This window comes from Hippoglossus stenolepis, chromosome 6 (genome assembly GCF_022539355.2).
Source record: "Hippoglossus stenolepis isolate QCI-W04-F060 chromosome 6, HSTE1.2, whole genome shotgun sequence".
Lineage (NCBI taxonomy): Eukaryota > Metazoa > Chordata > Actinopteri > Pleuronectiformes > Pleuronectidae > Hippoglossus > Hippoglossus stenolepis.
Window position 1 is genome coordinate 7778664 of NC_061488.1, and position 26855 is coordinate 7805518.

General features: G+C 43.1%; 1 protein-coding gene across 1 annotated transcript in view; it reads left to right on the top strand.

Moving 5' to 3' along the window:
• The window catches only part of LOC118110790 (cadherin-4), a 215460-nt gene that overhangs the window by 140083 nt on the left and 48522 nt on the right, over window positions 1-26855 (top strand). Inside the window, exons 4-5 of the mRNA XM_035158856.2 lie at window positions 10357-10589; window positions 19693-19890. Of these exons, the coding sequence (XP_035014747.2) occupies window positions 10357-10589; window positions 19693-19890 (431 nt within the window). The remainder of the gene's footprint in view (window positions 1-10356; window positions 10590-19692; window positions 19891-26855) is intronic.

The following is a 26855-nucleotide window of genomic DNA, read 5'->3' on the forward strand; positions in this document are numbered from 1 at the left end:
TTTATGAGACCTCTGTAGCCTGCTCCTGATCTCTGCTTTGGGCTACAAACATTAGCCGCCACCAGTATAACAGTATTATTGGGCAATTCGGCAAAAATGGACAGCCATGAAAAAACTCTGTGAAGTGGTATTAGGGAAAGATCATGGATACAGTTATTAAAACATTTATTGCAGGACTTTTATGGCACAGAAAGTTTTTCTCCAACAAAATTGGACATATACTGCACAACAATTCATCTGCCTGGACTTCTCCTCATCCTCGCAGCACAGGCCACTATTTCCAGCATTGACTCTGTTGGAATTGGACATAAATCGTGAGATGCAAAGTTGTCCAATATGGATTCTAGTCTGTGTTCAGCTGACAATAAGAGCTATTTTTGCACCACTGCAGAAGCTGAGATTTTTTTTTAAACTCAATAACTTGAAATGTGGAAGTGGACGACATGTATCTACTTCCTCCCACTATTCAGAAATGAAGCTAGAAAAACCTGGTTATAAATGCTGCATGGATGAAAGCAGAGTCCACACATCCAGGATGGAGCCGCGGTATCACGTCCCCGCTGAGACACGCACATTGACCAATTAGTAATCCGTATTAGCTGCTAATCATGACATTTCATTGCATTATCATATCATTAAATAACAAAAAAAACCATTTGATGTGTATTTTGCCATTTTTTGATTGGTCAATGTCCCATCTGCTAACATGGAGGAGGCATTGATTATATACCTATACTGCAGTAATCCAACCGGAGGCGAACAAGAAGCTTTGGCTTAGGGAGCCGTGTTGATGTCCATCTTTATTTACATCAATGAAACATACAGATCCAGTCATATGAAGAAATGTTTTTTAACTTAAGAAAGGAAAAATCATTAGAAAGTGATGGGAATTTAAACACAGAGTGAAACAGTCTATGCATACTGACGTCATAGTGTCACTACTGATGCATACCACTCTGTATTTCTAGTGTTTTCACACAGTCTTCGAGTCATGTCCCCGGTTTGGCCGTTTGCTGAACTTCCAGCTCTGCTCCTATCTCAGTGAAACTTCAGAACCACTAATTGCATGGTTCAGCCATAGTAGTCCACCATCATCCCAGGATTTTAGGGATCACAGCCTGATGGCTATCGTACAAGGGAGTAAAAGAAAAGAACAGATATCACTACTTACTGCCGAAAACCCATGTTCCCTATCCTCCATACAGATTGTGCAATTACATGTATGTTTTTCCATGGTTTAAAGGCTAGAGGGATTTCTCTGGTTTCTGGTTTCTATGCTCTGACCCCTATAATTGGAAAAACAGAACCTTTTCTTAAGGTTTTTGATGGAGAGATGTTGATTAGATTTGAGAAATGCAGCCGGTATTTCCTCCAGCAGTAGGGGAAAGCAATTTTGTGCTGTTTGCTTCCTTGGGGAAGCTTGAGAAAACAATATGAAAATGATTTCTTTTTCTTTACAACAAGCATATTTGATGCTCGCAGGCAAACACTGGAATAAAGGCAAAGTTGAAGCCTTTGTTTTTTATGGCCTGTACTAAGTTGTCTTTTTTATACTTGTGTTTCTGCATTTTTCTTACTGTTTTCCACTGTGACAGAAAATAAAAAGCGATTCAGTGGTTGGTACAGTGGACCGGGATTGGTTGGTCCTGGGGGAAGTTGATAGATATTTGGTTTAGGGAGGAAAGGACACAAAAATGCACACATACACAAATACACTGACCTTGAGATTGCTGGCACCTGAATGTTGTTGGTTCTTGAATGTAGACTAAATAGACCCAAAGGGGTTAAATAAGGTAAGCAACATTAAAATGCATGGGAGCAAAAACGAAATCCATCAGAACCGGACTTGATGCAAACGGTTGACAGCAGCTGTCCCCCCGCACAGTAAGCAGTTCAATCTTAAAGATGAAGCTGCCTCGTCTATGCCAAAAATGTCTTTTGTAATTATTAACAACACCTCCATCATTGTCTCTCATCCTTAAGAGCCACTAACAGCCCGGCAGCACCAGCCCGCATTACACGAACATGCTGACCCCCTGTCTGCTGCACTGCTGCACCGTGTGAAGTTCCATTGGTCCGACTGCATCAGATCTCTTGCTGCAGGGCTTTGGTTCTTGTCCGGTATCGCAGTGCAAACAGTGGTGATACAAAATCTGGGCCGAGGCTCTGGGGAACAGTAACTTATACTGTACGTATCAAATCCATCATTGAATTTGTGATCGATCCAGTAAACGCACTGAACCGCCGCCACCCAGAGAGCGTTTTGGAGTTTGTTTCCCCCGATAACCGCAGAGAGGCAGGGTAAAAGGCCAAATGACTGAGAGGAGCATAGGCATACGAGCTGTGGTCGGCTGTGTAAATACCTTTGTGTGTGTGTGCGTGTGTGTAGTACAACTAAACTCGCTGTCCTGCACTGCACCAACCCACAATTCCCAAATAATAAAAGTTGGGGAAGTGCTTACTTTCATTCGCCTGTTATTTCATCTTCTCTCTCTTTTTTTTTTTTTCTCTACAAAGGGACTTTTCCACCGTCCTGGGAGAGGCTTTATTCTGCCTGATCCCTTTCTCTCTCCCACTGCCTTCTCTCCTAATCACCACTAAAGCCAGCCCTAATTGCCAAAAGATTTTCTCTCTTTTTCTCTCTCTCTCTCTCTCTCTCTCTCTCTCTCTCTCTCTCTCTCTCTCTCTCTTTTTCTTGCCATCTCACTTTCTTTCTGTCCGTCTTCCTTTTTTCATATCTCACCACAATGCAGGCGGCTAAGAAGCTGGAAATGAGTGTTTAATAAAAAAACAATACAGAGTGAAGAAAATAGGACTCTTTGATTTTCATTGGAGGGACTTACAGATGTGCAACAGGAGACTGTGAAGCTACGCAGACGCTTCGGTTCGTGTAGAATGTGACGTCTTTGTGTGGGAGGGATGAGCTTTTCATGCAGGATTGATGGGTCATGTTTAGTCATGGTCACAGACATTCGTTGGCATTGTGTACTAATACTTGTATATCATACAGTATTCATGCAGGCACTTACACAGTGTGATCGATTGTGCTGTTGACACCAGCTCACTTCGTCTTACTGTGAGAGATGGCTGAGAATTGATGGAGGCCAATCAAGCCCTTCTGAGCCTGTTTGGAGGCATACTGATCAGTCATTAGGGAGACAGTGATTAGTCAAAAAAAACATTGTTTCATTTAGTGTTTGTTGTCGCTCTCTCTGTGAGTGTGACTTTAAATCTGTATGATTTGTGTTTGTACAGTCTTGTGCACACATGCACTCCGGGGTGTTGTGCTTGAAATGGGCGACGCAGTTGCGTCCTCAACATCTGATAGCTGTGCTGAACAGATTTTAATGGATCCTTGCAGAATTAAATCTGGACTGCCCTCACATTAATCTAATGCTCAAATCAAACTGTGTATATTAGCATAAATTTGGTGGTGTTAGCCAGCAGCTCTGAGATCAGCCAGTCTGTGTAACTGGACGACCCCTTTCCACAACTGACCCTTGATTATCCATACAACAGGGCTTCATGTCTGAAAAGAGCAAATCCAGATGAACACGAAGGATAATTAATGAATCGTAACATAACATTTCAACCTCTCTGTTTAAGTGTGGACCTTTTAATCAGAATGATAGCAGAGGTTTCCTGTAAAGCTCTCTGGCAAGTGTTCCATTCAAATTAAAAATGGCCTCTGGTATTGAGTGTCTTTAAATGAAAGAAAATTTACTTCGTAGCTCAAAGATATGTTCTTGTGTTAAAAACAAATTAAAAGGAAGACAAATACAAACAGCACCACAATGTCCACGCACAGCATCTTTTTGAGCGGTGTTGAATTGTTGCTGACAGAGAGGTTTAAAATAAGCGTAGATGTTTTGAGGAGGCATATGACCTCCACACTTGCAGGAGTGCCCTCAAGATATAAGCACAGTAATGCACACACATATTGCTATAAGTAGCTTTGTGTGCCTCGAGTCCTTCCTTGTATCCGAGCCTCCTCTCATCCACGTGGTTAAAAGTTAACGCAGGAGGACAATAATAACTGATCGTGTTTTCCAGCAAACCAAGAGAAGTGTTTTTGGGGGTGAAAAGTTGCCAAGATTTATCTACAGCCAAATATCTCATGCTGACATTTTGGGTTCTCACCCAGAGAAAGTCGAGTGGTGAAGTAAAGTGCATGTGTTCAACCAAATAAAACAGTGAAGCTGCTTAATTTTACATAAGACACCCCAGGCCATCCATATCCAGGACACACACACACATTGACATTCCCTTTATGGTACACAGTCCACTGCAGACATGCCGTGTTGCTGCATAAGAAAATGCAGAGAAAGTTTCAAGCCGTAGAAACTGGGAAACAACAAAGTTGTTGCGTGACCGAAATCCTAAACTGGAATATATTTAAGAATTAAAGCCTTGTTTTTAAAAGCTCATTGATATATTTTTTCTCATTCCAGTTCCATTCATTATGAGAATTAGTCCAAGCTAATGATACACAAACAATCCTTTTCCCTCACAAGTTCTCTATTTCCTCCCAACTAAATAAAACCTCATCACTAGTTTTAATTGGTTTTATGCCTCAACACCAGCACAAGAGGAAGTATGTTGTAGGGTTGTCTGTCCGTTTGTCAGTTCGTCCATCCATCAGCCGTTTAACCCTTCATCTGTCCTTCCATGTCCATCCCATTCTCATGAATACAGTATCTCAGGAATGACATGAGGGAACTACTTCAAATTTGGTACAAAGGTTCACTTGGATTGAAGGATTACCGGATTAGAATTTAGTTTGTTAAAGGTCAAAGTCACTGTGACCTTAACAAATCACATTTTTGGACCTCGTGAAGATGATGTTTCCAGAAAACATTGAAGAACTCAAGAATCCATATTCTAATGTTGACAGAAAACATTTTATTTAAAGTCCTCACTATGTACGTCACATGAGTCTGGATAGATATGGATGCAAACAGCTGCTTGGCAGAAGCATGCAAAGGCATATAGTTCAAATTCCTTGTGGCTTTGTATTTGCTGTACAAGACAGCAGCTCAATCTCTGAAGTGCATGTGGACATAAAATATAAAGAAAAACACAAAAGAGTCAAATAATTGATCTAGTAGAGGCCTGTTTGATAAGTAACGTTTAGTTTTGTTTGACAGTTAATAATAAATACATTTGTATTTCGTATACCTCCTCTGTTTCTTTGATGTCTGGTTTGATGTATTCTCCCCACTCGATTTCTGCTTCCCTCTCGGTTTGTGTCCGTTCGCGCTGTGGGCTCTTTTGAAATGGGAGCTGGTCAATGCCTGCGTCCCCTTTGTAGGTCTGTGGTCGGGATGGAGGGATGAGCGAGCCTCCCCCGACTGGCTTCAGTGGAGCAGCTCCCTGACGGGCCTCACTTTGCTTTTAACACCCTTCCATCACCAGTTTGTTCTCCCTTCATAGTCCATCAGTGCGTGGACAGTGGACCTGGCTCTGTTTATTCAGTCACTGATCAGAGTCGAGCGGAGCTCCACAGTTTAGACGGCCCACTCCCCACGGAGCGTCTGATCAGTGGCCATTTTCATCTCTTGCCATCCATCTCTACATCCCGCCCTCTGCTTCTATCTCTCCCAGCTCCGTCGCTCTCTCTTTGTTGATCTTTTTGGTCTCTCTTCCTCCCCTCTCTCATCCTATTCATCTATCCATCTGTCCCGATCTCCTGGGAGGCCAGCACAATTAACCTGTTTAAACAGCCATCTGAGCATCCCATCCATTCCAGTGTGGCTGTGTGAGACAGAGCCAGTGCACCGAGCCAGGATTCCAGTGCCAGGCCCTCATCCACTGCCCTCTCCAGCCTCCCTCTCCACTCCACCTCACATCCCTCTCTCCTCCTTCTGATCCTCGTCATGCCCTCCCTTCCTCCTCCCCCTCTCTTGTCCTCAGTGGGCCTGATTACAGCGGGGATTAGCAGCAGAAAAGAAAGTGTTTTCTTTACTGCTTTGCAATGCACGGTGACATCTGAAGCATTCCATGCATCATACTTGGAACAATTTAAATGGCTGCGGCCTCTGGAGATCTCCACTTCACTGACTGCAATCTGCCTATGAGCTCCGTACCTGCTTCCTTTCTCCTCCTTTAATGTTCTCCCATCATTTCACTGTCTCTCTGATTGCCACCTCCACACACTTTCTGTCCTCTCATCTCTCTCTCTCTCTCCCTGTCTTCCTTTACCCTTTCCATCTTCCCCCTCTCGTCTCACCTTCTCTCTGTCACTCCCGAGCCTTCTCCCTCTCCCCTGACTGTATCCCTTTCTCACTTCCCTTTCAACACTTGTCACCTACTTCCTGTCAGGCTGTCCAGAGAACATCAGAAGAAGGTCACACCTCCTTTCAGCATCCCTCTCCTCCTTGTCCTTGTCTTGTTGGAGGGTGAAGGGAACTTTAATTAAAAGAAAAAAGAGTTGGGAGAAAAGTGAGAATGGGGCTTTGGTGAGCCTCAGAGTAATAGTGATTAAAAAAAGAAACATTTCCTTCCCAGTGTGGATATGCACATGGTGGTTTCTGTAACGTTTCAGGGTTGTGACTGCTCACATTGACTAAACAGTGTAGAAGTGCTGGGCTGGCTGCTTGGCACACTGGGGGTGTTGGTGTTATTTGCCAGATCAATGCACGACCTGGGTCCACTGCTTTAGACGACGTGTTAATGTGCAGCACTGTGCCGTTGGGCTTCATTGCTCTGTTGTTGGCCGATTTTTATAATCTCTCTTATAGCAGTATCGACCGAACTGGGTGAAAGAGGAGCTATCGGAGGTGTGTGTGTGTGTCTGTGTGTGTCTGTGTGTGTGTTGATGGAGAGGTAGAATCTGCACTGTCTTTCTCTTTAATTGGTGGAAAAACAAGACCCTCTGGGAACTCTATGCACAGCCTGTCACTCCATTTGTGTGTGGGTATCGGTGCACTTAGTTCTGCTTGTCATTACTGAGACGTGCAGCCAATCATAGAGAATAAATGTACACACACACACACACACACACACACACACACACACACACACACACACACGCACAGATTGATTATACAACTTCTACTTGCCTCAACATTTATTGGCTCATTGACTTTGACTTTTATAGTTTTCCTGAAAGTTACCTGAAACATTTACTGCCTTTCAACCTGGTCTGTGTTTCATTCATGCTGTTCAACTGAATTGAGAAGTCCTGGATTTAACTGTGTTAGAGTTTTTATGATTAGTTTTAATCTATTAAACGACGTGTAAAATCCCCACTTGAGAGAGCACTGTTTAAGGTACTCTTTTTTCCCGGCCTGCACGAATAATAGTTATAATGATAAAAATAATAATCAGGGGAAAAAAGCCCAAAAATGTATAAATAAAATGACGGGTAAACTGTCTAGTTTTTTTTCCACAGTCCAAAACCTAACAGTGTTTAATTTACAAAGAGGAGAAGCTGAAAATTGACGTCAGCTCACAGACATTTGAAAAACCCAGTGAATTGTTGCCATCTTTGCTAGAAATTACTGATAAGATCAATCAATATAAAACACTCATAATTGTATTATACCTGAATTAACATTAATCGTTATTTAGATCTTCTATTTGCAAATAAAACCAAACTAACCTAAACCCATGCATCCAAAGTTGTTCCTCCTGCTACAAGACGGCCACAAATAATACACCTTTGTATACAACCCACACATGCATGCTTTATTTATCATGGTTAACAATACTTCCCTCAGAATGCAGCTTAAGTTTACAGGCCTTCACTTCATGAGCATAGCACTGCACCACTACAGGCTGAGGGCACAACTCCGAGAGAGAGGAGACAATTGTTGTTTTTTAGTGTTTGACTCTTTCACAGACAAGTAGAAAATACAATAAAGCACGAGAGTTTGAGTTTTGTTTTTCGTCTTCATCTCATTGTTAATACAATCAGGCAGCCTTCCAGAACTCTATTTGCACAGGCACATGCGTGCCAACTGGTGTGTTTGTTACTGTCGCCCCACAACCTTCCAAATCGAATCTTTGAGAATCTGCAAAAATAATGGTGGAAGAAATGAGATTAGACAAAAGGGAAAGAATCAGATAAACAGAAAGGAGCGAGAAAGCTTTCCGAAGACTTTTCGGGATGGAAGTGTTCGGCAATACGACGAGAGAAGCAATCTGCTGAACGGAAGAGGCTTTTTGATGTAATCCATCTTATGTCTCCTCCTGTCTAGACCAGGACACTTGTTGAGCAGCTGTCCCCTCTGCCTGAACTCTGAGAGGTTGTCTGGACGTCTGGCCTCAGATGGGGGGGGGCACCCACAGGGTCACAGACGTGTGTTGGGCCAGACGGATCAAACTGTGCGTCTCTGTGATGGAAGCATGTTTTCAGCTGTTGAGCACATGTGTAAAGTGAGAAAGAGAAGAGACAGTGTTGCATTACGGCCTTGAGCTCAGCATCTTGTGTATGTTAGGATGAGGACAGTATGGAATACCTTTACCTGTGTCTGGTAGTTTCATAAGAGATCAAACAAAGAAAGCTCCATATGTTGTAGTATAGAAGTACTGGTACTATACTTCAGGATGTAACAAAGTATTTATTATATTAGCTATAGAATTCTAAGCTCTTTATGTAATTACATTTCTAGACGTGTTTACATGCACATGTATTCATAGAATGAATACATGTGCAGTGTTTCGACCTTCGTCACCTTATTTAGACATGAATATAGTTTAATTGCAGTATAATGTATTGGAGATTTCACAGCATTCTGGGTTTGAGTGTAAACAAGAAAATATCATTGTGCATTAAACCACCACAGGTTGTGGTTTTAAAACTCTGGCAGGAACATTGGACGCGATGCAGTGGGTGTTATATTGGTGTGGGTCATAATCAGACTATTCTCTGCAAGCAGGGATATGAGGGTGTTATTCTATTAGCAACTCATGTAAACATCCTATTCAGAGTAATGAATAAGAATATGTTTAATAGTCAGGTTATTGGTGTCCATGTAAACATAGTCAGTGCCTGTTGTTGAAGGAGCATTTGAAACTCAATATATAGAAATACTGTTGCATATAATGTTCAGATTTGTAGGAGGTGCATTAATGACATTATTTTCTATATTTTAAGCTCAATTGCTGCGCCTTATTTATCGTGTCCAAACGATGTAGGATGCAAGGAGGCTCTGAAGAGTTAGGCTTGAGTTTAATTTAGTCCCTGCTGAGCCTGCTCATACCGAACATCCCACAAGGCTGTAAAAAGAAAATGGCTCTGCCTAATCTGTGAAACCTGATATAAAAACATATTTCTCTCTGAGAAGAATTTGTTTTTCCCAGTGAAATGAAATGAAAAAATTCCAACTGGATATCGATAAACATCATTTATGTGAATCTTACAATTGGCTGTTTTAGGTCATTTAATGTTCTGTTCATGTTCTGCAGGAAATTGCTACTTCTGTTAGTTCAATCACAGCCATGTTTCCCATGGTACTATACAGTATATGGTGGGAACAATTCAAAGATGTTCTACTGGATTCAGAACTGGTGGTGAGGGAGGCCACTGAAGTGCACTGAACTCAATCCTAGTGTGTAGTTTGAAGAAAATGGCAAAATATACAATGATCTTGGTCTTTCTGGAGAGAAGAAGCCATTTAAATGCTCCTACAGCCGTTCCTGTGGAATATATATCACAGAGTGAGCTGGTGATGCGACATGTTAAACACTGTGCGTCTGCTTTATGTCTTCACTCAGCATAAACACAAACTTGTAGAAAGACGATGACTGGATGAGCTCGGGGCTGAGATCACTGGAGAAAGATCAAACATAGAGTAATGTGGCCTTCACTTTAAAAAGCTAAAATCATACTGTTTTTCATGCAGGGGGGAAAAAATCCCAGTTGTTCTTTGTCTTCAAAAAGTTGCAACTTTGTTTGCTTTGTTTTTGTATCAATACTCCTCTCTGTAATTGTAGCAGTTAATTAGCTACAAATACATTAAGCTGAAAGAACAATGTGTTTCACCCCCTTCACAATAAATGCCCGCCGCAACAGGGTTATTTTTCAAATGCAGCTTTAGAGAAAAACCCTCCAGAGACTTATCCTTGTGATGTTTTAACCTTCAGACTAATGGTCAAACGCAGCAGTATCAAACCAGGCACAGTGGTACAATAAGTAGTCACTCTATACTATATACCTCCTGCTGGGATGTGTGCACTGCAGACGCCCTGTGTGTGTGTGTGTGTTTGTGTGTGTGTGTGAGAACAGCTGTGTCCGCCTCACTCCCATATGCCGCTATGTACTTTCAACCTATTTCATTACTTAATAATGACTGAAATCAGCTGCTTTAATGAATAGTATATTAAAACTGTCTCACTTTTCCTTGTCCACAGTGAAGTTTGACGACTGCGTGGGGAATGAAGCTGTGGTTTTTCGGAGCAGTGACCCCGTCTTCAGCGTGCGGACAGATGGGTCCATCTACGCCCGGGGAGCGGGAGCCAGCCTAGATGAACCGGTCCAGTTTAAACTGACAGCAAGTGGTCCGCAGGCACACGTCTGGGAGACTGTGGTCCAACTGGCACTGTTTGACCCGCCACCACCGTCCCCTCCACAAAATGAGAATGAGGTGAGTTATACACATGGTGAGCACGTGCACAAACACAAATATCATGCTTCTAATTTCAATCATCGTCCCAGGGTTTCTTCCTCCTATCAAATCGTCTGCAGTGGTGTGGTGACAGGAAAAGCCAAGAATCAGGTCAGAACTCCTCCTGAGAGGGAGAGAAAGAGAGATCGGAGCAGCGAGAAGTAGCAGTAGCACATGGTTAAAAGTGATAGGATCACACTGCCACAGGGGGAGGGTTTGATTCCCCCCAGCCATAAGCTGTTATTGGAAAACATCCTGTGCCTTGGATAACCCATGGGTCCTCAACTCTTACTCATCTATTTAAAAGCTCTCGGTGGCCAGACGAGGACCGAGCAGCCTGAACTCAACCCGTCCCCATGACAACAGACCCACAAACGACCTCATCTCATAGTCGATATCAGCCGCGCGTTAATCAGATTAGGTAACGACAACACGCGTGATTAGGGGGCCGTGTTCACCAACACCGTGCGAGGCTGGAACAGCTCAGGCAGGACGGGCTGAGACAGACGTATCACTTACGAGACATAATGGATTCGTTCATAGGCAGGTTCGTTTTCACTTCCTGGTCATTGCTACCCAGAGACATTTTTAGCCACGTAAGATGGTTTGAAATTAACTTAAAAAAAATGTTCAAACAATAATGCTGAAAGCAGTTATAATCCAATGGCTATTTGAAACATTAAAAAGTTGTTACCCGACTCTGCAGCTCCCTCAGCTCTATACAGGCCTTCATTGCTCCTGTATAGCTTTCTTTCATTTTATTGTGTGGGTTTTGTGGCACACAAACTTTAATGTTTTGATGAAGTCTCACCTTTCTCATAATGTTGCTTTTGGCTGCAGCAGCTCTAAAACCTCACTGTACACAACCTGGCCAGCACCAGCAAACAAACCCAGTTAGCAGCCGGTTATTGTAGAAGCAACAAACTCACTTTTATCCAGTGTGTTACTGTGTTAAAAAATATATATCTAAATCGATGTTTCAAATATCAGTTTATCCCAAAACTTGTTTATGGCAAATAATTGTGATGCCAATGCTGGGAAGTAATTAAGGCCCTGTCCACACTGGGCACAATTTGGCCTCTCGTCATTTTTACCAATGCCGATTTTCAAGAACTCTCTGGTTTCTGTGTATCTGTTTGCACATGTAAAATGGAGCATTTTCGTACATACATGCCCACTCTTGATTTGTGCAACGAAACAACAACAACAATGCCGGCTGTACACCGATGAGCACGCTGACAATGTTCTCCCCTGGTATAGACATTGTTTTCTTTACTTATTGACTGTATTCCAGTTCATGGTGCTGGGTGGCTGCTTTCCAAACCAGCATTGAATGCTGAACCAGTCACTGTTTCAGGTAAATAAGAGAATAACAGAAAGAGCTTGACAGCATCTCAGTTGCACTTCAGAAGCTGCCATCTCAGCTGCCCTGCCATCACTCGGTGATTCCTGACTTATTCATACCTCACAGTAAACTGTGAAGTTAAGATTTATGTGTAAGCAAAAGATGAAAATAAATGGAATACAAAACTCCTCTGGAGGGTGGTTCAGATGATTGAAGAACTGACTTTTCATGACTTTTCCAAGTTGTTCAACTTTTGGGAGTTTTTCAACTTTGAGTGCTGCCTCTTCAGACCATTTAAAACCCGAAAATGAATTGTTTTTTCGGCTGGATCTTTCTTTGTAGTGTGCACGGCCAGGAAACAGAATAGATGGCACAATGTCAGTCATACAATCTAAAGACCAATCGAGAACCGGAGCGGGACATCAGCCAACAAACGATCTATTAGTCAGAGTGGGTGTAAGAGGGAGGATGTTGTTTTGGCTCTGAATAACTTGGCCTTCATTTTCACACTTTTCTAATTCGGGTTTAAAAGGGATTCGATGGTTAGTATCTATTTATGAAACCACAGCGTTTTAAGGTCATTTGACCTGCTGTTGAACTTGAGTTTCCTGTGTGAGGCAACTAATATGAAGACCCGGAGGAGTTCTGAACGGACTGACCAACAGTGAAGGAGTTAAACAGGGTCGGGGGTCAGAAACACGCTACGCACACTGGATCAAACATGTGTGTGGCGAGGGGCGGCAGCAGCAGAAAGCAGGGCGCTGAAACAAAATGTGTTGTTTCATTATGGAAATGGCGCTTTGTGGCGTGCTCTGCTGAATAATAACTTCCAGATGTCTGGGTAGCCGGGGGCTGGCTGATATCAAAGCATGCAGGGTTTTAGGGAGGCAGTAGCATGGAGGGGTAGAGCCGGGACCACCGCCAGCTGGCTAAGGCTGATGGCACCAGGGTTGGGGGGGCTGCATCCATTTCACACTCAGTGACTCCTGTTCACATAGTGTTAGTGTGCTTAAGCATGTGTGTGTCTGGTGTGGTTGTGTGTGTGCACGCGAGAGTGCGATTTTTTTTTTTCTTTTTCGTAAGAGATTATGTTGGATCAAGTGTGAATTATGCTAAATATGCATACAATTTTAATTATTGTGAACGGCGTATGTGTGGTTGTGTCTTTGTTTAGGCTTTAAAGTGTCTGTATGGTTTGAGCCCAAAATCTGTGCATGTCAAAAAGTGTGTGTTCCCACTCTTGAGTGGGATTAAGGGAAATAACACGACCTTTAAATCTCTGGAATCGGTAAAGCTGTTTCAAAAAAAATCTCATATCCGACTCCTGGTTTGCTTGTGCTCCTTATCCTCCATCTTTTATAATAGTTTGAATAAGTGCACAGACGACGCTGCTTAACCTGTTTCGTAATCATTTTCATCGCCTCCCAGTCGCTTCCTCTCTGTCTGTGTGAGTTAGAATGAGAAAGAGTGAAGCGGCGTTCGGAATCTCACCTCGGCCACAGACAAGCCCTCTTAAGCCTTCTGCAGCAGTGATGGTCACAGATCTTTCTCCACCTCTGTGTCTCTTCCTCTGTGGTTTTTTTTGTTCTCTCCCCATCCTTTTTATTTATTTTTTTGCATCTCCCCTCAGGGAACTCACTAGTACCTGTTAGCATGTGCAGATAAAAGGATCTGGAGCATGACTTATTTAGGTGGGGGTGGGGGGGCACACATCTGCTTCTGACAGCCCCCCCCTCTCACTCCATCCCAAACATGTCTCGCCCCCCCGCCACACTGGCTGGATGTGGGGCAGCCATCCCATGCAGTCAGCCCCACTAAGCCTCCCCCACTCGGAGGAAAAAGAATACATTTGTCCAAAACCCGCTCACATCTGTCTCTTGCCGCTCTGCTGACAAACACAGGCATGTTGCGCTTGGCAGAGACTGGTCCTCTGAATACGGGCTGAATGCAAAGGGATCCATCAGGGACCTTGTCGCACAGCACAGTGAATACGCACCAGGGAAACATGTGTGCTGGACCTTCTCTATACAGACGAGAAACACAGAAGAAGAGGAGGAGTGCTTGTGCTTTTTTGGGCCACGAGTTAGAGAACAAGCTCCTCAGGCTCGTTAGAATGTTTGGTCTGTATCAAGGGGGTAGAGCTCCCCTTGTGGCCAAATGAGGATATGCTATTACCCTCAGCTATACCAATCGGAGACAGAAGGAATATAAACATGCTGTATTTCACTTATACATAATGTAATGTATAATTGAAATACAGATAATAATGATAATCCATCTATAATCTAATCTATAATCCACATTTTACTGTTGTATTATTTAAAAGTTTCTCTTAGAAGTTCTCTCTACTTGAATGTGTTTTTTTATCATTTAAAGCACTTTGATATAAATCCCCAAAAAATAAACCTTGTTACTTAATTTATAATAACTTAATCTTTGCAGTTAATTAACTGTTCATATAGTTGAGTTAAAGGTCAGTCTGGACACTGGAAACCAGTTGATTTAAAGATACTGTGCTGGGATTTGTGTGTGATAGGTCTCACTCGTAGTGATGAAGGCACAGAGAACTTATTTTAGAAGAGTTTAGAACTTGTTTTTATGTTTTGCTGCTTTGCCTCAGTGGCATTTAGGTGGTTTGCGTACCTTTCAGATGAATGCAAATGTCTGACGAAGGGCCATATATTACCCTCTTGAGTTGGTGGGGACCAGAATCAGAGCTGAAATGAGTCCAAATCTCAATTCGCTGCTGGATTTATAAATAGATTGTTGTTTGCCAGCAGCCTAAACCATGACGAAATGTCCGAGTTGTGTTTACAGTTTGTTTCCACTGCCCTAAGTGGAGCCTATTTTCTCCTACTACTGCGCATACCTGGACCTGTGAGTGTAACCAGCGCTCCAGCGCCCCTGCACCGCAGAGTGCATGTCTGAAATGTAGCGCCTGCTTGATGACACTGAACACTAACACCTTGCCCATGCCGCTCTGCAACCCACTCCTCAAGCCGCCCACACGAACGCACACAGCACATACCATATGCCAGGTTGCTTGACACATTTCCTTTAAAGCAGCCTTAAAAGCCTTTCTCCCGGGCGTCCGTCTAATGAAGTCAGCCTTGAAAGCATTGTTTCCGCTGGCAGATACAAGCCAACTCTCTGAGGGACCTTGACCAGGCGAGAACAGAGAGAGACAAAGAGAAAACACTTTTTATAGACTGCATTGTACAGAAACCTCAACTTTCAATATGTGCCAGAAGCCATTGCCGTCTTCCAACAGTGTAGCCTGCCCCTGTGTTGTATTTTATTTTTATTCTCAAATGTCAGCTGCTCGGCAGGGAACTGTACAGGGTACATATTGCACATGAGTAATGGAAAAAGAAAAAGTGGAAGAAGTATTAAAAACACTCGCCTCTTTGTATGTAAATGTATGGTGATTGAACCTCTTTTTCTTATGCTCCTGACTTTACAAGCCCAGATTTTTCTTGTTTTCTGGCAACGCCCAACCACTCGCACACAGACACACACTCGCGTCCACACAAACACATACAGACGTTGAGCAAACACACAGACATGGAGAACGCACAGATATTCTCCTCTCCGCTCGCACTGTTTTCCTTTACCATAATAAAAACTAAACCATTTTCTCTATCTCTCGTGAGTGGTTTCCAATTTCGATTGTTTTATGTTTTTCTTTTTCCATCACTCTCTATCTTGCAATGCTTTTCATTCTATTCTTCTTTTTTTTTTTTGCACAGATACATCAAGACTACTATATTCTTCACTTTGAGTTCTGCCCTTTTTTCAGCATTTGATTAAAAAGTGCAGAATTGTGTAGTTTTTCATACTGGGGCCAACCCCTTTGCTCGTGTTGTCAGATGTAACTATAAATCACTTCCGCTCCACCCGTTGATTTAAGACCCACAGCCACTCACATAATCAAATACATAGACTGCAAACTCCTTCGGTCAACTAGAAGAGAAATGATAACTGGAGAGATTAGTTTAATAGTGCACGGTTGGGAGTAAACGCAGTAATTCAAAGGTTGCTACTGCTGAAGTTTTACAGGGAAAGAGGAAAATAACAGCACTTGTATTTTAAATTACCCTTTTGTGTTGTTTTCCTGGTAATTATTTGCATTACATGTGCACTCAAGTATAAAATCTAATATTATTTTTACCTTAAAAACAGTGTTTTTTCCTCAGCTTTTAAAAGAAGTATGTCGATCTTTTACTTAAACTCAACAGGCTGCATCTGAAGTAGTGGCAGCGATGAGAGTTTGCTTCAGTTTCAGAATTTGAACATCATCAGAATCATACGGAATAATATATGTAACTGTGTTTTTAAAGCTATCTAAGAAAACAGCCCATCTTGAACCTCTCATTTATGGTGAATCTCACTGCTTTACTACAGTTCCCGACCTGGCTCTTCCCCAAACACAAAACACTGCTGCATAAAAACGAGTCACTGGCAGATGTTTACACATTTGAATGCAGAGTCCACATTCCTGCAACGTCTCGTTCTGAAGGATGCGCTGATGTTTTCGGTTGACTAGGCTCTGAATTAATACGGCTGTGTTCACTGCTACTTTGACAACCCTTTTAAACCTCTCCCTGTTTTACCCTCATACTTTATTTGCAGTTGTACACATTTAAATGTTTATCTAACTCAGGTCGTAAACTGCTTTTATTGGACCAGCCTGCATAAACAAAGGTTGAATGAATGGATGGAAATATATTATTTTTTTATTCCTGCCCCGGAGGCAGACATGACAAAGGCAGGAATTGAGAATGTGCTGGGGCGCGGTGGGAGGAAGGTTTGGAACAGGTGAACTTCTATGGCTGCTGTTTTACCTTGTGGTGCGCCATCAGTCGAACACAGCCCCAGTGCATGAGGAATCGCTGTTATCGAGACGAGTTGTCAGCGCTGACTGGGAGGAGAGACGGAGGGAAAACAATAACAGTGGAGGAGAAGGGCAGGGTGGAGCACGGGAGCGAGGGGATGGCTCAGGGAAATGTGATTGAGACCGAGAGTGCAACTGATGCATTGCTTCAGCAAAGATGTTCGTGACTGAATTCTTGACATGTTTTTTTTCTGCCTCGTAACCTTGAGATATGTTGGTAAACTTTCTGTAGAACAACTCCCCGGAATGTCAATTTAAAATAACCTTTATATATATCTATACTGCACATCTACTGCATCCCCTGGGACACGCGGCATGCTAGTTGAGAAATGAGCCTGGTGAAACGGTAGACCCTACCTAACCTTGACGAGAGGTGTAAATATGTCTAATAAACTCGAGCGTAAGAAGCAACATCTGATTATCTACACTCCGTTGCCCTGGGCTACACAATTAAAGCTCTCTTACTGTATTTTCAATGACTTTTGTTTGTTTCTACCCACCCTGGAAGCATCTATAATGAAGTAGATTCCCTGTAGTTCCCGTTAATGTATTTCTGCAGCATCTCCACAGAAGGACGTTATGTTAAGTCGGTGATATGCTTGATACTTTTCAGGATTTGATGTAGCTCCTGTGACTCACGCGTGAGTTAATGTTCATGAGGAGATTGAAAATGGGCTCCTTTCAAATTCCTTATTTGAGCATCTTTCAAACAGACAGGTTTGTGGTGGTAATTTCTCTCTGCCTGCAGGGAGCGTGTGAGGGAAGTGCATGATGGGAGAATACTGTATGATTGAAGTATGTGTCTGTGATTCAGCTGTCACTGTCTGTTGAGAGGGGCTGTAAATCCACCCTGAGACTTGATCTCTGTTAATAGGATTTTTATAGTCGGTGTCAATGACAAAGTCTGAAGTTTATGGTCTCTTTTGTAGATATATATATATATATTTATATATGTGCACATGCATACATAGAAATAATTCAGAATTCACACCTGTGTGCGCACACTTTACAGTTCTGTGCTGCTCAGGTGTGATGCACGATGCCACAAATGATCGATATCATTTGATTTAACACATTGTGTTTGTTGTTTAGTTGGCACAATCCAAACAGTAGATCGTTATGCCTCGAGGAACTGAGGCTTCCTACTTCAGCTGTGCAGCGTTCTCCCATTTCCATGCTGCTGTGTTTGAGATGGTTTACCCAGTCCCAGTTAGAGTGTGGGTGCAAATAACTGAGCATTTCAGTGAGTTTGTAGTTGAGGCTTATTTCCGATATCACACTCAACAACAGAGGAGGTTCAGACCGCTGCTGACTTGAATGTGCCGGCGGGGTCTTCGGTCTCATTATTCATCATTCAGCTAATTAAACTAGCCTAAGCTTTGCTACAGGCAAAATCCCTCAATCCTGATAGGACCAAAATAGTCAAAATATGTGACACATTAATTTAGAAGACAATAACCCAGGTTTATGTGTAAGACTTGCTCTAACCTTAAAAATAATAATAATTACTGATTTACATCTGTTCTAGTGTTAATTGTGAACTAAGTATTGAGAGCTCAATGCACCTGCAGAGAAGTGTGTGTACATTTGTACCACAGTTAAGTTCTTGTTTTCAGAACTCAGGACATTTATAGACCCAGAAAACTGAGTTACTTTAATTAATTTCATGATTGCCATGTAGTTCCAGCTAATTGAGCATAATGGTTAAAGTATGAATTATATAACCTTTCTCCAGTTCTTGCCCATTTGTTGCCTTTAGCTATTCCACTCTTAAGCATCATTATCATACAGAATTGTCTATTTACTACATACACTCATTTCAAATCTTTTGTTTTCCTGTATCTTTTATTATGTGTGACTAGAGGAATCTTCAAGGAATTTATCCCTTGACTTTACGAAATAACCCAGTTTGTTAAATCTAAAACTTAACTGTTCTTAATGAATGCACCAGTCACAGTTTGTTCTGAAAACGATAATTAGGTTGAATGTCGAGTTTATGCCTTTGGGCAGAATGAGTGAATGTGTGTGCGAGTCGGTTCTATTAGATCTTTCAAATGCAGGATGTACACCGTGCACTTTTGTTTCCATAGTAACACCATGTATTCTCTTCAGCTGTGGAGATAACAGAAATACTGTAGGTTGCAGAAACAAATGATGTATACTTGCATTTCTATTTCACAAGCAGTATTGACAGGAGAAACCATACAACTGTACAGGATGCCTTTCATGAAGCAGCTGGAGGTCAGCCAGGCGCTTTTTATACACTCCTCCCTGCAGTTATTGTCAGACCACATTTATCTGCCTTCCCCTGAGTTATACACCTGTTCACCAGCAATGAACAAACTCATCAAAACCAGACTTGGAGCGACATTAGCTCTAAAGTTTTAGGAGATAATTCACTGTGATAGATTACTTAAACCAGCTAACAGTTCCCTTATCTAAATATGTATCCCATGTGGCTGCGTGATGAGATGAGAGTATGTGCAGAGTTTGGTTGTTAATAGGATCAGATGTAGTCAGCAGCCGGAGTTCTGCTCTGCTGCAGAGCATTAGAGATACAGACCACTTCACTTCCCTATAGGTTGGTGTAGCACTAACCACTAAGTATCTGAATGACACTTATTCATAATGACCGAGTCCTAAAAATCTCAATGGATTCACGCATCACAAATTCATTAGATGTGTCATTTCAACCGGATTCACAAGCCTTGAATGTTGTTGTTTTTCTTGCTGTTCTGCCAATTTCTACATCCAGACTGAAAGAGACACATCAGTTACTGTTTTCATAAAAAAAAAAAGCACGTCCTGCCTGCTAAGTAAAAGCCTTTTTCTTGTTTTTAAAGGTCACAAAGCAAGACGGAGAAGTCGCTGAGAGAAAAGAGAAGACGGACGCGTTCCAGGCCCCGCCTCCTGTCGTCATGTTCTCAGGGTCTGGCCGGAACGGCTCCAAGGGTCTGCGGCGGCAGAAGAGGGACTGGGTGATCCCACCAATCAACGTGGCGGAGAATTCTCGAGGACCGTTCCCTCAGATGCTCGTCAGCGTAAGTGACAGACCTGATGGGCCGCGTCGCTGATTTGTTCTGAATTTACAGCTGGGATGTCTTGAGGGCACTTCACGGCTAATGCTGATTGGGGACGTGTGATGGACTTTGATATTGAACAAAAGTGCATTAGAATAACTGGTTTGGTTCTCCACATCCCCCCCCTGATGTAATTATAGCCACAAAAAATCGTAAGGTATTTAAACAGCCCCGGATTTGGCCCTGAGAAGTTTCCCCCGTCATTCACAGGCCGAGCTCAGGCGAAGTTCTCCCACCGTGCGAGGTCCAGCGGGTTCACGGGGAAACAAATGATTATTTCTGCTCTTTTGTGCATCTTTTTCTTCCCTTTATCAGGCCGTTTCAGAAAGGTTGCTCGAAGTTCAATTCCATTTTTATAGCCGCTCCATAACAATAGAATTTGTCACAGGATCTTTACTGAAGCCATAACTCTGGGCCTCCAGTGAGATATAGAGAGAAAGTATGAAAAGCCGCCGTTCTCCGGCTCAAAAGAGCAGGACAGGGGTTTATTCCTCTGCGCCCCCATAAGGACATTAAAACTGAAATAAATCACAGGTAACAACGTGACAAAGAACCCGACTGCATCCTCACCCTGCATGTGTGTCCCTGTGTGCATCCATGTCTACACAATACAGGGAATTTACAAGTAGCAACACCTCAGCTGCTGGCGCCTGTAATCACAGCTCCACAAACCGGCTCTCGCTTAGCATTCAAGATCGTAACGCGGCGACAACGACCGACTTTTATCACAGCAAATTTCATTTCTTCAAAACTGCTAGTTTTGATTTGTGTATATAAATATAATATAAATTCGACATGGTGAAGGTTAGTGGTTGAGGCTGTAAGAGAGAAAAAAACCCAGTAAACAAAGGTTTGTAAATGTGTTGCTATGTGAAAAGCTTGAGCTGCACAGTGCTTGGAAGTCAGAGGTTCTGTCATAACAGAAAGTGCAGTTTGTCTGTCTCGTAGCGAAGCTCCCGACTCTAAGCTTGTGGTGCACGCTGTAATTCATCAAAAAACACCATTCCTGGAGACCGCTGCTTTTCCCTGCTCCCACTTTCCTTCCCTCCTTTATCTGGAATATGTAGCCATCAGCTTTTCCTCGCTGTTTACAAAACTCTCACAGTTTATCTCTTTGGGGTCTTAAATTGTGCAAAAGAGGCAGTTATTTTCTTCCTCTGTGTTTTTTTTTTTTTTTTTGTCTTGTTTTGTTTCTGTTCTTTGTTTTTCAGCCGGGTTTCATCCAATCCCCAGGGAAATGCCCGGGGAGCTGCTTGAGGGAAACTTTTTTTTTTTTTTTATTTCAAAGAGGAGAGAGTTTGTAGGTCTTTTGTATTTGGAGTTGAAGTGGGTCTGCAGCTGGAACGCATCCCATCAGCCCGGCGCAGTGTGGCACTCGTTTCTTAAGCCCGCTGAGCCCCTCAGAAGAGCGACACCCAGCCGTAAACCGGCCAGACGGGTTCTGCTGCTTCCACGGTTGAGTCCGAACCAGAGAGCGACGGAGCCTGGAGAAGACGAATCAAAGGAACATTTGGAAGTATAGTGAGCTACCAAAAACAATCCACTCTGTGCAGTAAACAGGTCCGTCAGGGGCTGGTGGATCGCTGAGACTGGAGCGTTCAGAGCAAAAGGAGAAGTGATGCGTGTTGATGCCTCTGTTGGGCTCTCAGGTTCCCGTCTTTCTCTTTAATGATGACTGGAGGGCAGGCAGGGCCGAACTGAGAGCTAGTGATTTTAACAAGGAGACAGCTCTGGGGGTGAATGGCATGTGGATGATTTTGCTTCACTTGTTGTTTATGTGTTTAGTCCAGTTTTATAACCTCGTTGCTCTTCTTTGGATAATTGAGGCTTACGTGCGTCTGTTTCAATTCCCTCAGTTTAAAATCGTACTCAAAACAACAACAAAATCCAAGGAAAGGTGAAGACCGATTTTTTTCAATGTCTTCAAAACGTTAATTGCTATTTTAATAATGATATGAACCACGTTTCAAAACGGAGCGTACAGTGTTTCCGTGTGAGGCTCAGCGCTCCGAGTGCTTCGGCTGTGTGATGGCTCCCCTAATGGCCTGTGATGTCAGTCCCCATCCTAATGGGCCGTCCTGTCATCCGGCAGAGCAGTGAGTGACAAGCAGGCGGCGGCCTTACTCGCCATCCCGCCGCTTTCCTCCCTGCCCTGACCAAGTTGCCATCAGTTGGACAGGCGGGGGGTGACAGCAGCCCTCACCTGCATCTCCGCAGGTCTGCAGCACTGTCGCTTTGATCAGGCCGGCACAGGATCGGGCAGGTGTCAGGACAGAGGCCCCACTGACTGGCCCCTGAGCTCCGCAGCCTGACATGGCTCGAGGGAGATGTTGACTGCTCCGGTAAAGTCTTGGCAGCACTGTACTCCCATCGTGCTCTAAAGCCAAGACAGTGTCAAAGCTCAAAGAGAAATTATATCGACTCCGATTTATTAATAGCAGCACTGAAATAATTGTTCCGGCACTTGCGCCTTTTCCGTTGCACATGGAGATTTAGTGTGCACGGTGCAACTCAAAGGGTTAATATTAAGCCTTGTTGGATGTAGCACCTGTTTCACTACTGCAATGGTCCGTTACAATAATTGACAGTGAGTAGTGTGTAACTTGTTCCAAAAAGTGAAAATGCTAAGAAAGCAATGGAGAGGAAACAGCAACGCTCGACTATTCTAGAGAAAACAAAGGGAAGAAGAGATCCAGAAAGACTAAAACAAAGGGTGCGGGGCGTCATTTTTCACAATAAACAGTTGTTCTATGTCGTTCTCTTTCTTCTGCAGCCAAACAGCCATCAATAGCATGTAAGGGACATCGATTTTTCACAGAGGCTTTTTTGAGACCTTGCATTGATCCGCGCACTTCTCCTACGGCTGAGACACATCGATTTCTTTTGCTCGGGTAAATAAAGACTCAACGTAACCATCCCCCTCCACCACTCAGCTCCCTTAACCCCCTATTAGAAGCGTCAGCAGAAAAAGTGAGCAAGACCTCGATGAAACAACTATCTAGGCAAGGGACAAGATGAGACTGTGAATACATGTTGGTCCCGTTAACCAACTTTGTCATTTTGCTGTTCACTGACTCTGGTCTGTGAGAGAGTATGAGGGAGGAGAGATGTGGTTTTGTCATGTCTGAGTTGCAGATGCAGATGATGTCGTGGTATCATTGATATCAGACTATTTGTATCATACAATAAATTGGAAAGCATGAACAGTCTTTTTTAGAGAAATCTACATTCACATAGTCAGAATAACAGCTGTTGTCATGGCAATTTACCAAATCGTCAATTATTAACAGTTAATAAAATGTGATGTTCTTTCCCATGGGAACAGCTAATCGTTAGGAAAATGATCCCTCACAGGCTCTGTTTCTCTCTACATTCTCACCATCAATTCTCAGGTAATTGTTCACACTCATTGCAATTTTTTTCCTCCGTCTTCACTCTTCATTTCTACCTTTTTCTTAATATGATAAAAAAACACTTAACTATAACAGTAATAAGATTGTGACAAAGAAGACATTACTTTTAGAGCTTGGATTAAGGGACGTGAAGATCTCTCCAACTTCAGCTAAACTGTTGCTTTATTGGATAATATCTCTTTGGAAGGATCTTTTCTTCCCACCTGCTGCGTGTCCTTGAGACACAGAAGCCAGATATCCTGATAAAGTGCAGCTGCACTTTTCAATAATCACAGGGCATTATATTGACAGGAATACCATAGAGTGAAAAAGCAGCAGTGAGAGCAATAAGCCAAATAAATGGGTACTTGTCTAAAGCCCTGTATTGACTGATATGAAGAGAAAGTGTTAGTTTCGTTTGATATCCTGGACTTTTATCGACAAGCCATTTATATCTGTTATGTGTTGTCTGTATTTACTTCCTGGAAGCAGCTTTGCAGCCAGCATGTTAAGCATTTGCATCTTAGTCGGTGTGTGTTGCAGTGCATCTGGTCATGTTTATTGTTCTCGCTGCAGCACCTGTGCTCCACTTTCCACATCTTTCTCCATTGAGCATGTTGCGAAAAAAAAGCATTTTTCGAGCAGAATGAGAGAACTCCCCCCCCGAGGTGTCTGCTTTCTCCTCCGCGTACGTTTACTGGTGATTAATGACTGCTCCGCTTCACTGACAGACACGGCAACAACAAAAACAACGGAGAGAAAAGGAAGGAACAAAAAGCAACATACTGTACAAGTGAGCTGGAGCTGATTGAATTGGAGAATTTGAGGGCGGGAGGGGGGGGGACAAAAAGGTTTGGGTATGATTGAGAACAAGAGAGAGCAACAGAGAGAAGGGAAAAGGAGCAAGAGAGGGGAGTGTAGGGCTAGACCAGGATTAGAGGCACGTCTGTGTTTGTGTTTAGGTCTGATAGACTTCCCGGAGAAATGCCATTCACAGCCTCCTCCCTTGAGTCTAATGAAGGCTTCTGGCATCTGCCACCCCACCGCCCGGCCAACACCAGCACTGCACAGCTCAAGTCTGCCCGCTTCATCCTTTTCCACTCCCTCCCGCTGAGACAAGCACACGCACGCACGCTCGATGACAAACAAACATACATATGCACACACGGGCACAGAGAGAAATTACTTGTCCTGCACAGGCGGCAAATAAAGGTTCTGTAAAGCGTATGTGCTGCATTGTTGCCTTTGTAAATGCTCATTGTTCGGGGTTTTTTGTTTGTTCGCATTTCTGCTTTATCCCCGAACAAAGAGGAGAAAAAGCTAAGCTAGAAAAATAGGACTCCATAGTGTATGTGTGTGTGTGTGTGTGTGTTTTTTTTTATAACCTAGTCGACCAGAGAAGCCACAGGATGGTGAAACGCTGGGATGCGAGTATTTAAGGATCACAGTCCAATCCAGAGCTCGGTCACTGGGAAACCACATCGCTGCCCATATGGAACGTTTTATGAATGTCGGACTGCAGAGTTCTCGGGGCTAAATAAATTCCGGCTGTGAAAACACTTAAATGTGTGGCTACACTAAGTCTATCAAACACATGCACTGTACAGGATGTGCACCGGTGTATATGTATTCAAGAGGACTTTGTTCGGGGCCGTGTTTTGTCTTGCATTCTTTCGATGTTCTCGTGAACTGCTGAAGTCTCTTTCTTGGCAGCCGTACGTCCTCCAACACACATGCTCTCTCTTCATTGGCCAGGGGAAGTAAATAGAGGAAACAATATACTCCTTTCAGAAATGGGTGGACCTCCTGTAAAGTTTGAAGAGGGAGGAAAAAGGAGCGAGAGACCTTGGTCCACTCTGGGGGGAAAAAAGCACAAACAGCCGTGTCAGCACTTGATTCCTTCTTTGTTTTTACTCAGTAAAACATCTTGGCCACTTTAAACTCTTGGCTTTTTTTGTTTGGTTTCACTTCCTCAGGAATTCACACAAGGTACTCCTTCTTCCAAACCCCAGCTTTGACTTTTATTCCAGCTGACACCGCAAATCACCCGGGCCAAATATTTGATATTTGCTGGTCTTCTTTTTTAGCCGTGCTCCACTGATGCTACGGCGACGTTGGATCTGCTTCATCAACAGAATCTTAAAATCAATGCGAAAACAAACAGCAGCGAGGCTGGAGTCCGTAACCAGTAATAATCCCAGCAGCAGCGTTTTGTACCAATTGACGACGATGTAGAGATGTGTTAGGAATCATAAGGTATATGTTTCTGATCACCTCGCTTCTCCTTTTAGCGCAAAACCTGAGTGAAACTTATATATAAAATGATTCGCTTCATTGCAATGAACTTTGCTACGGATACAAACGATATTTCAGCTTTCTACATTCAAATAACACATTTATCGAAAAAAACATCGCCTGACTTCTTAAGTGTTCAGCATGTGCACAAGTAGATCATCCCCCTCACACATAAGTGTAAAGTTGAAGTGTTCACATATGACGACTATTCATTCATTTCACTAAAAATAACTGCTCTTGTGACTATACAGGGATGAAGCTGAATAGCTAGTGGGAGGAAGTCGAGAGTGCTTTACATTGTTACTCCTGCTAATGGAGTCTTTGTGATGGAGAGGCATGCTCACCGCCGTCCGTTCTGACAGGTCAGGTGATTAATAAAACATCAGACCATTTTCCGAATAGTGTGAGACTCGGGTATTTAAGAGAAGAGGTGAGCATCTGAGGCTGCATTAATATCTCACGCAAGGAGGCGATCCAGGGCGTTTGTGAAATATGAAGGGAATAGCTTCATGTATTCTTTGACACTCCAGAGTCTTGTCTCCCCCTCAATGATCTACTGTTTTCCCGAGGGCCACACCTTTTGTCTCGGCGCAAAATACTTTATGAACTGCATTTCCTTTCCTCCTAATGAAATTAGTGAGATCAATATAATTACATCTATCAGCCCCAGGAAATGGAGTCTCCTAATCTACCGGTATTGATGAGGAAAACAAATTGTTACTACATTCGTGCATTTGTCAACAGCAGTTTGGCCTTTGTTTTCCCTTTTGTGTTCGGGGAAGTGAGACTGAAATGTAATTTTCACAGTTTAATATCTCATTATTTTGAAATTAGTGGCGTGAAGTCCCGGTAAACATGTTCATCAGTCGCACTCGGCTAGAGAGAAGAAAATCCAGCCGCGGCCGGGTTGTGCACATCCAGGCCCAGAGCCGCCACGACTTAGGCTTAACAGTAACAAAACAAACAAGAGAAAAACTCCGCCTCAGCCACCCACTCGCTCACACTCGCTCAGACAGCATACACACACACATGTTCACAAATCCCCCCCACCACATTCCTCTCAGATATGACATCAGGCAGCACCAGGCGGGCTCCCTCCTGGGTTCAGTTGGTGTTAAATTAAACAGTAAATCATCCCACCAAAAGACACAAGAGTTATATGTGAGTCAAGGGCAACAGTTCTGGGCTCCTTAATAGGAGATGAGGAGGACTTTATGAAGGAGATAAATAACAGCTTAA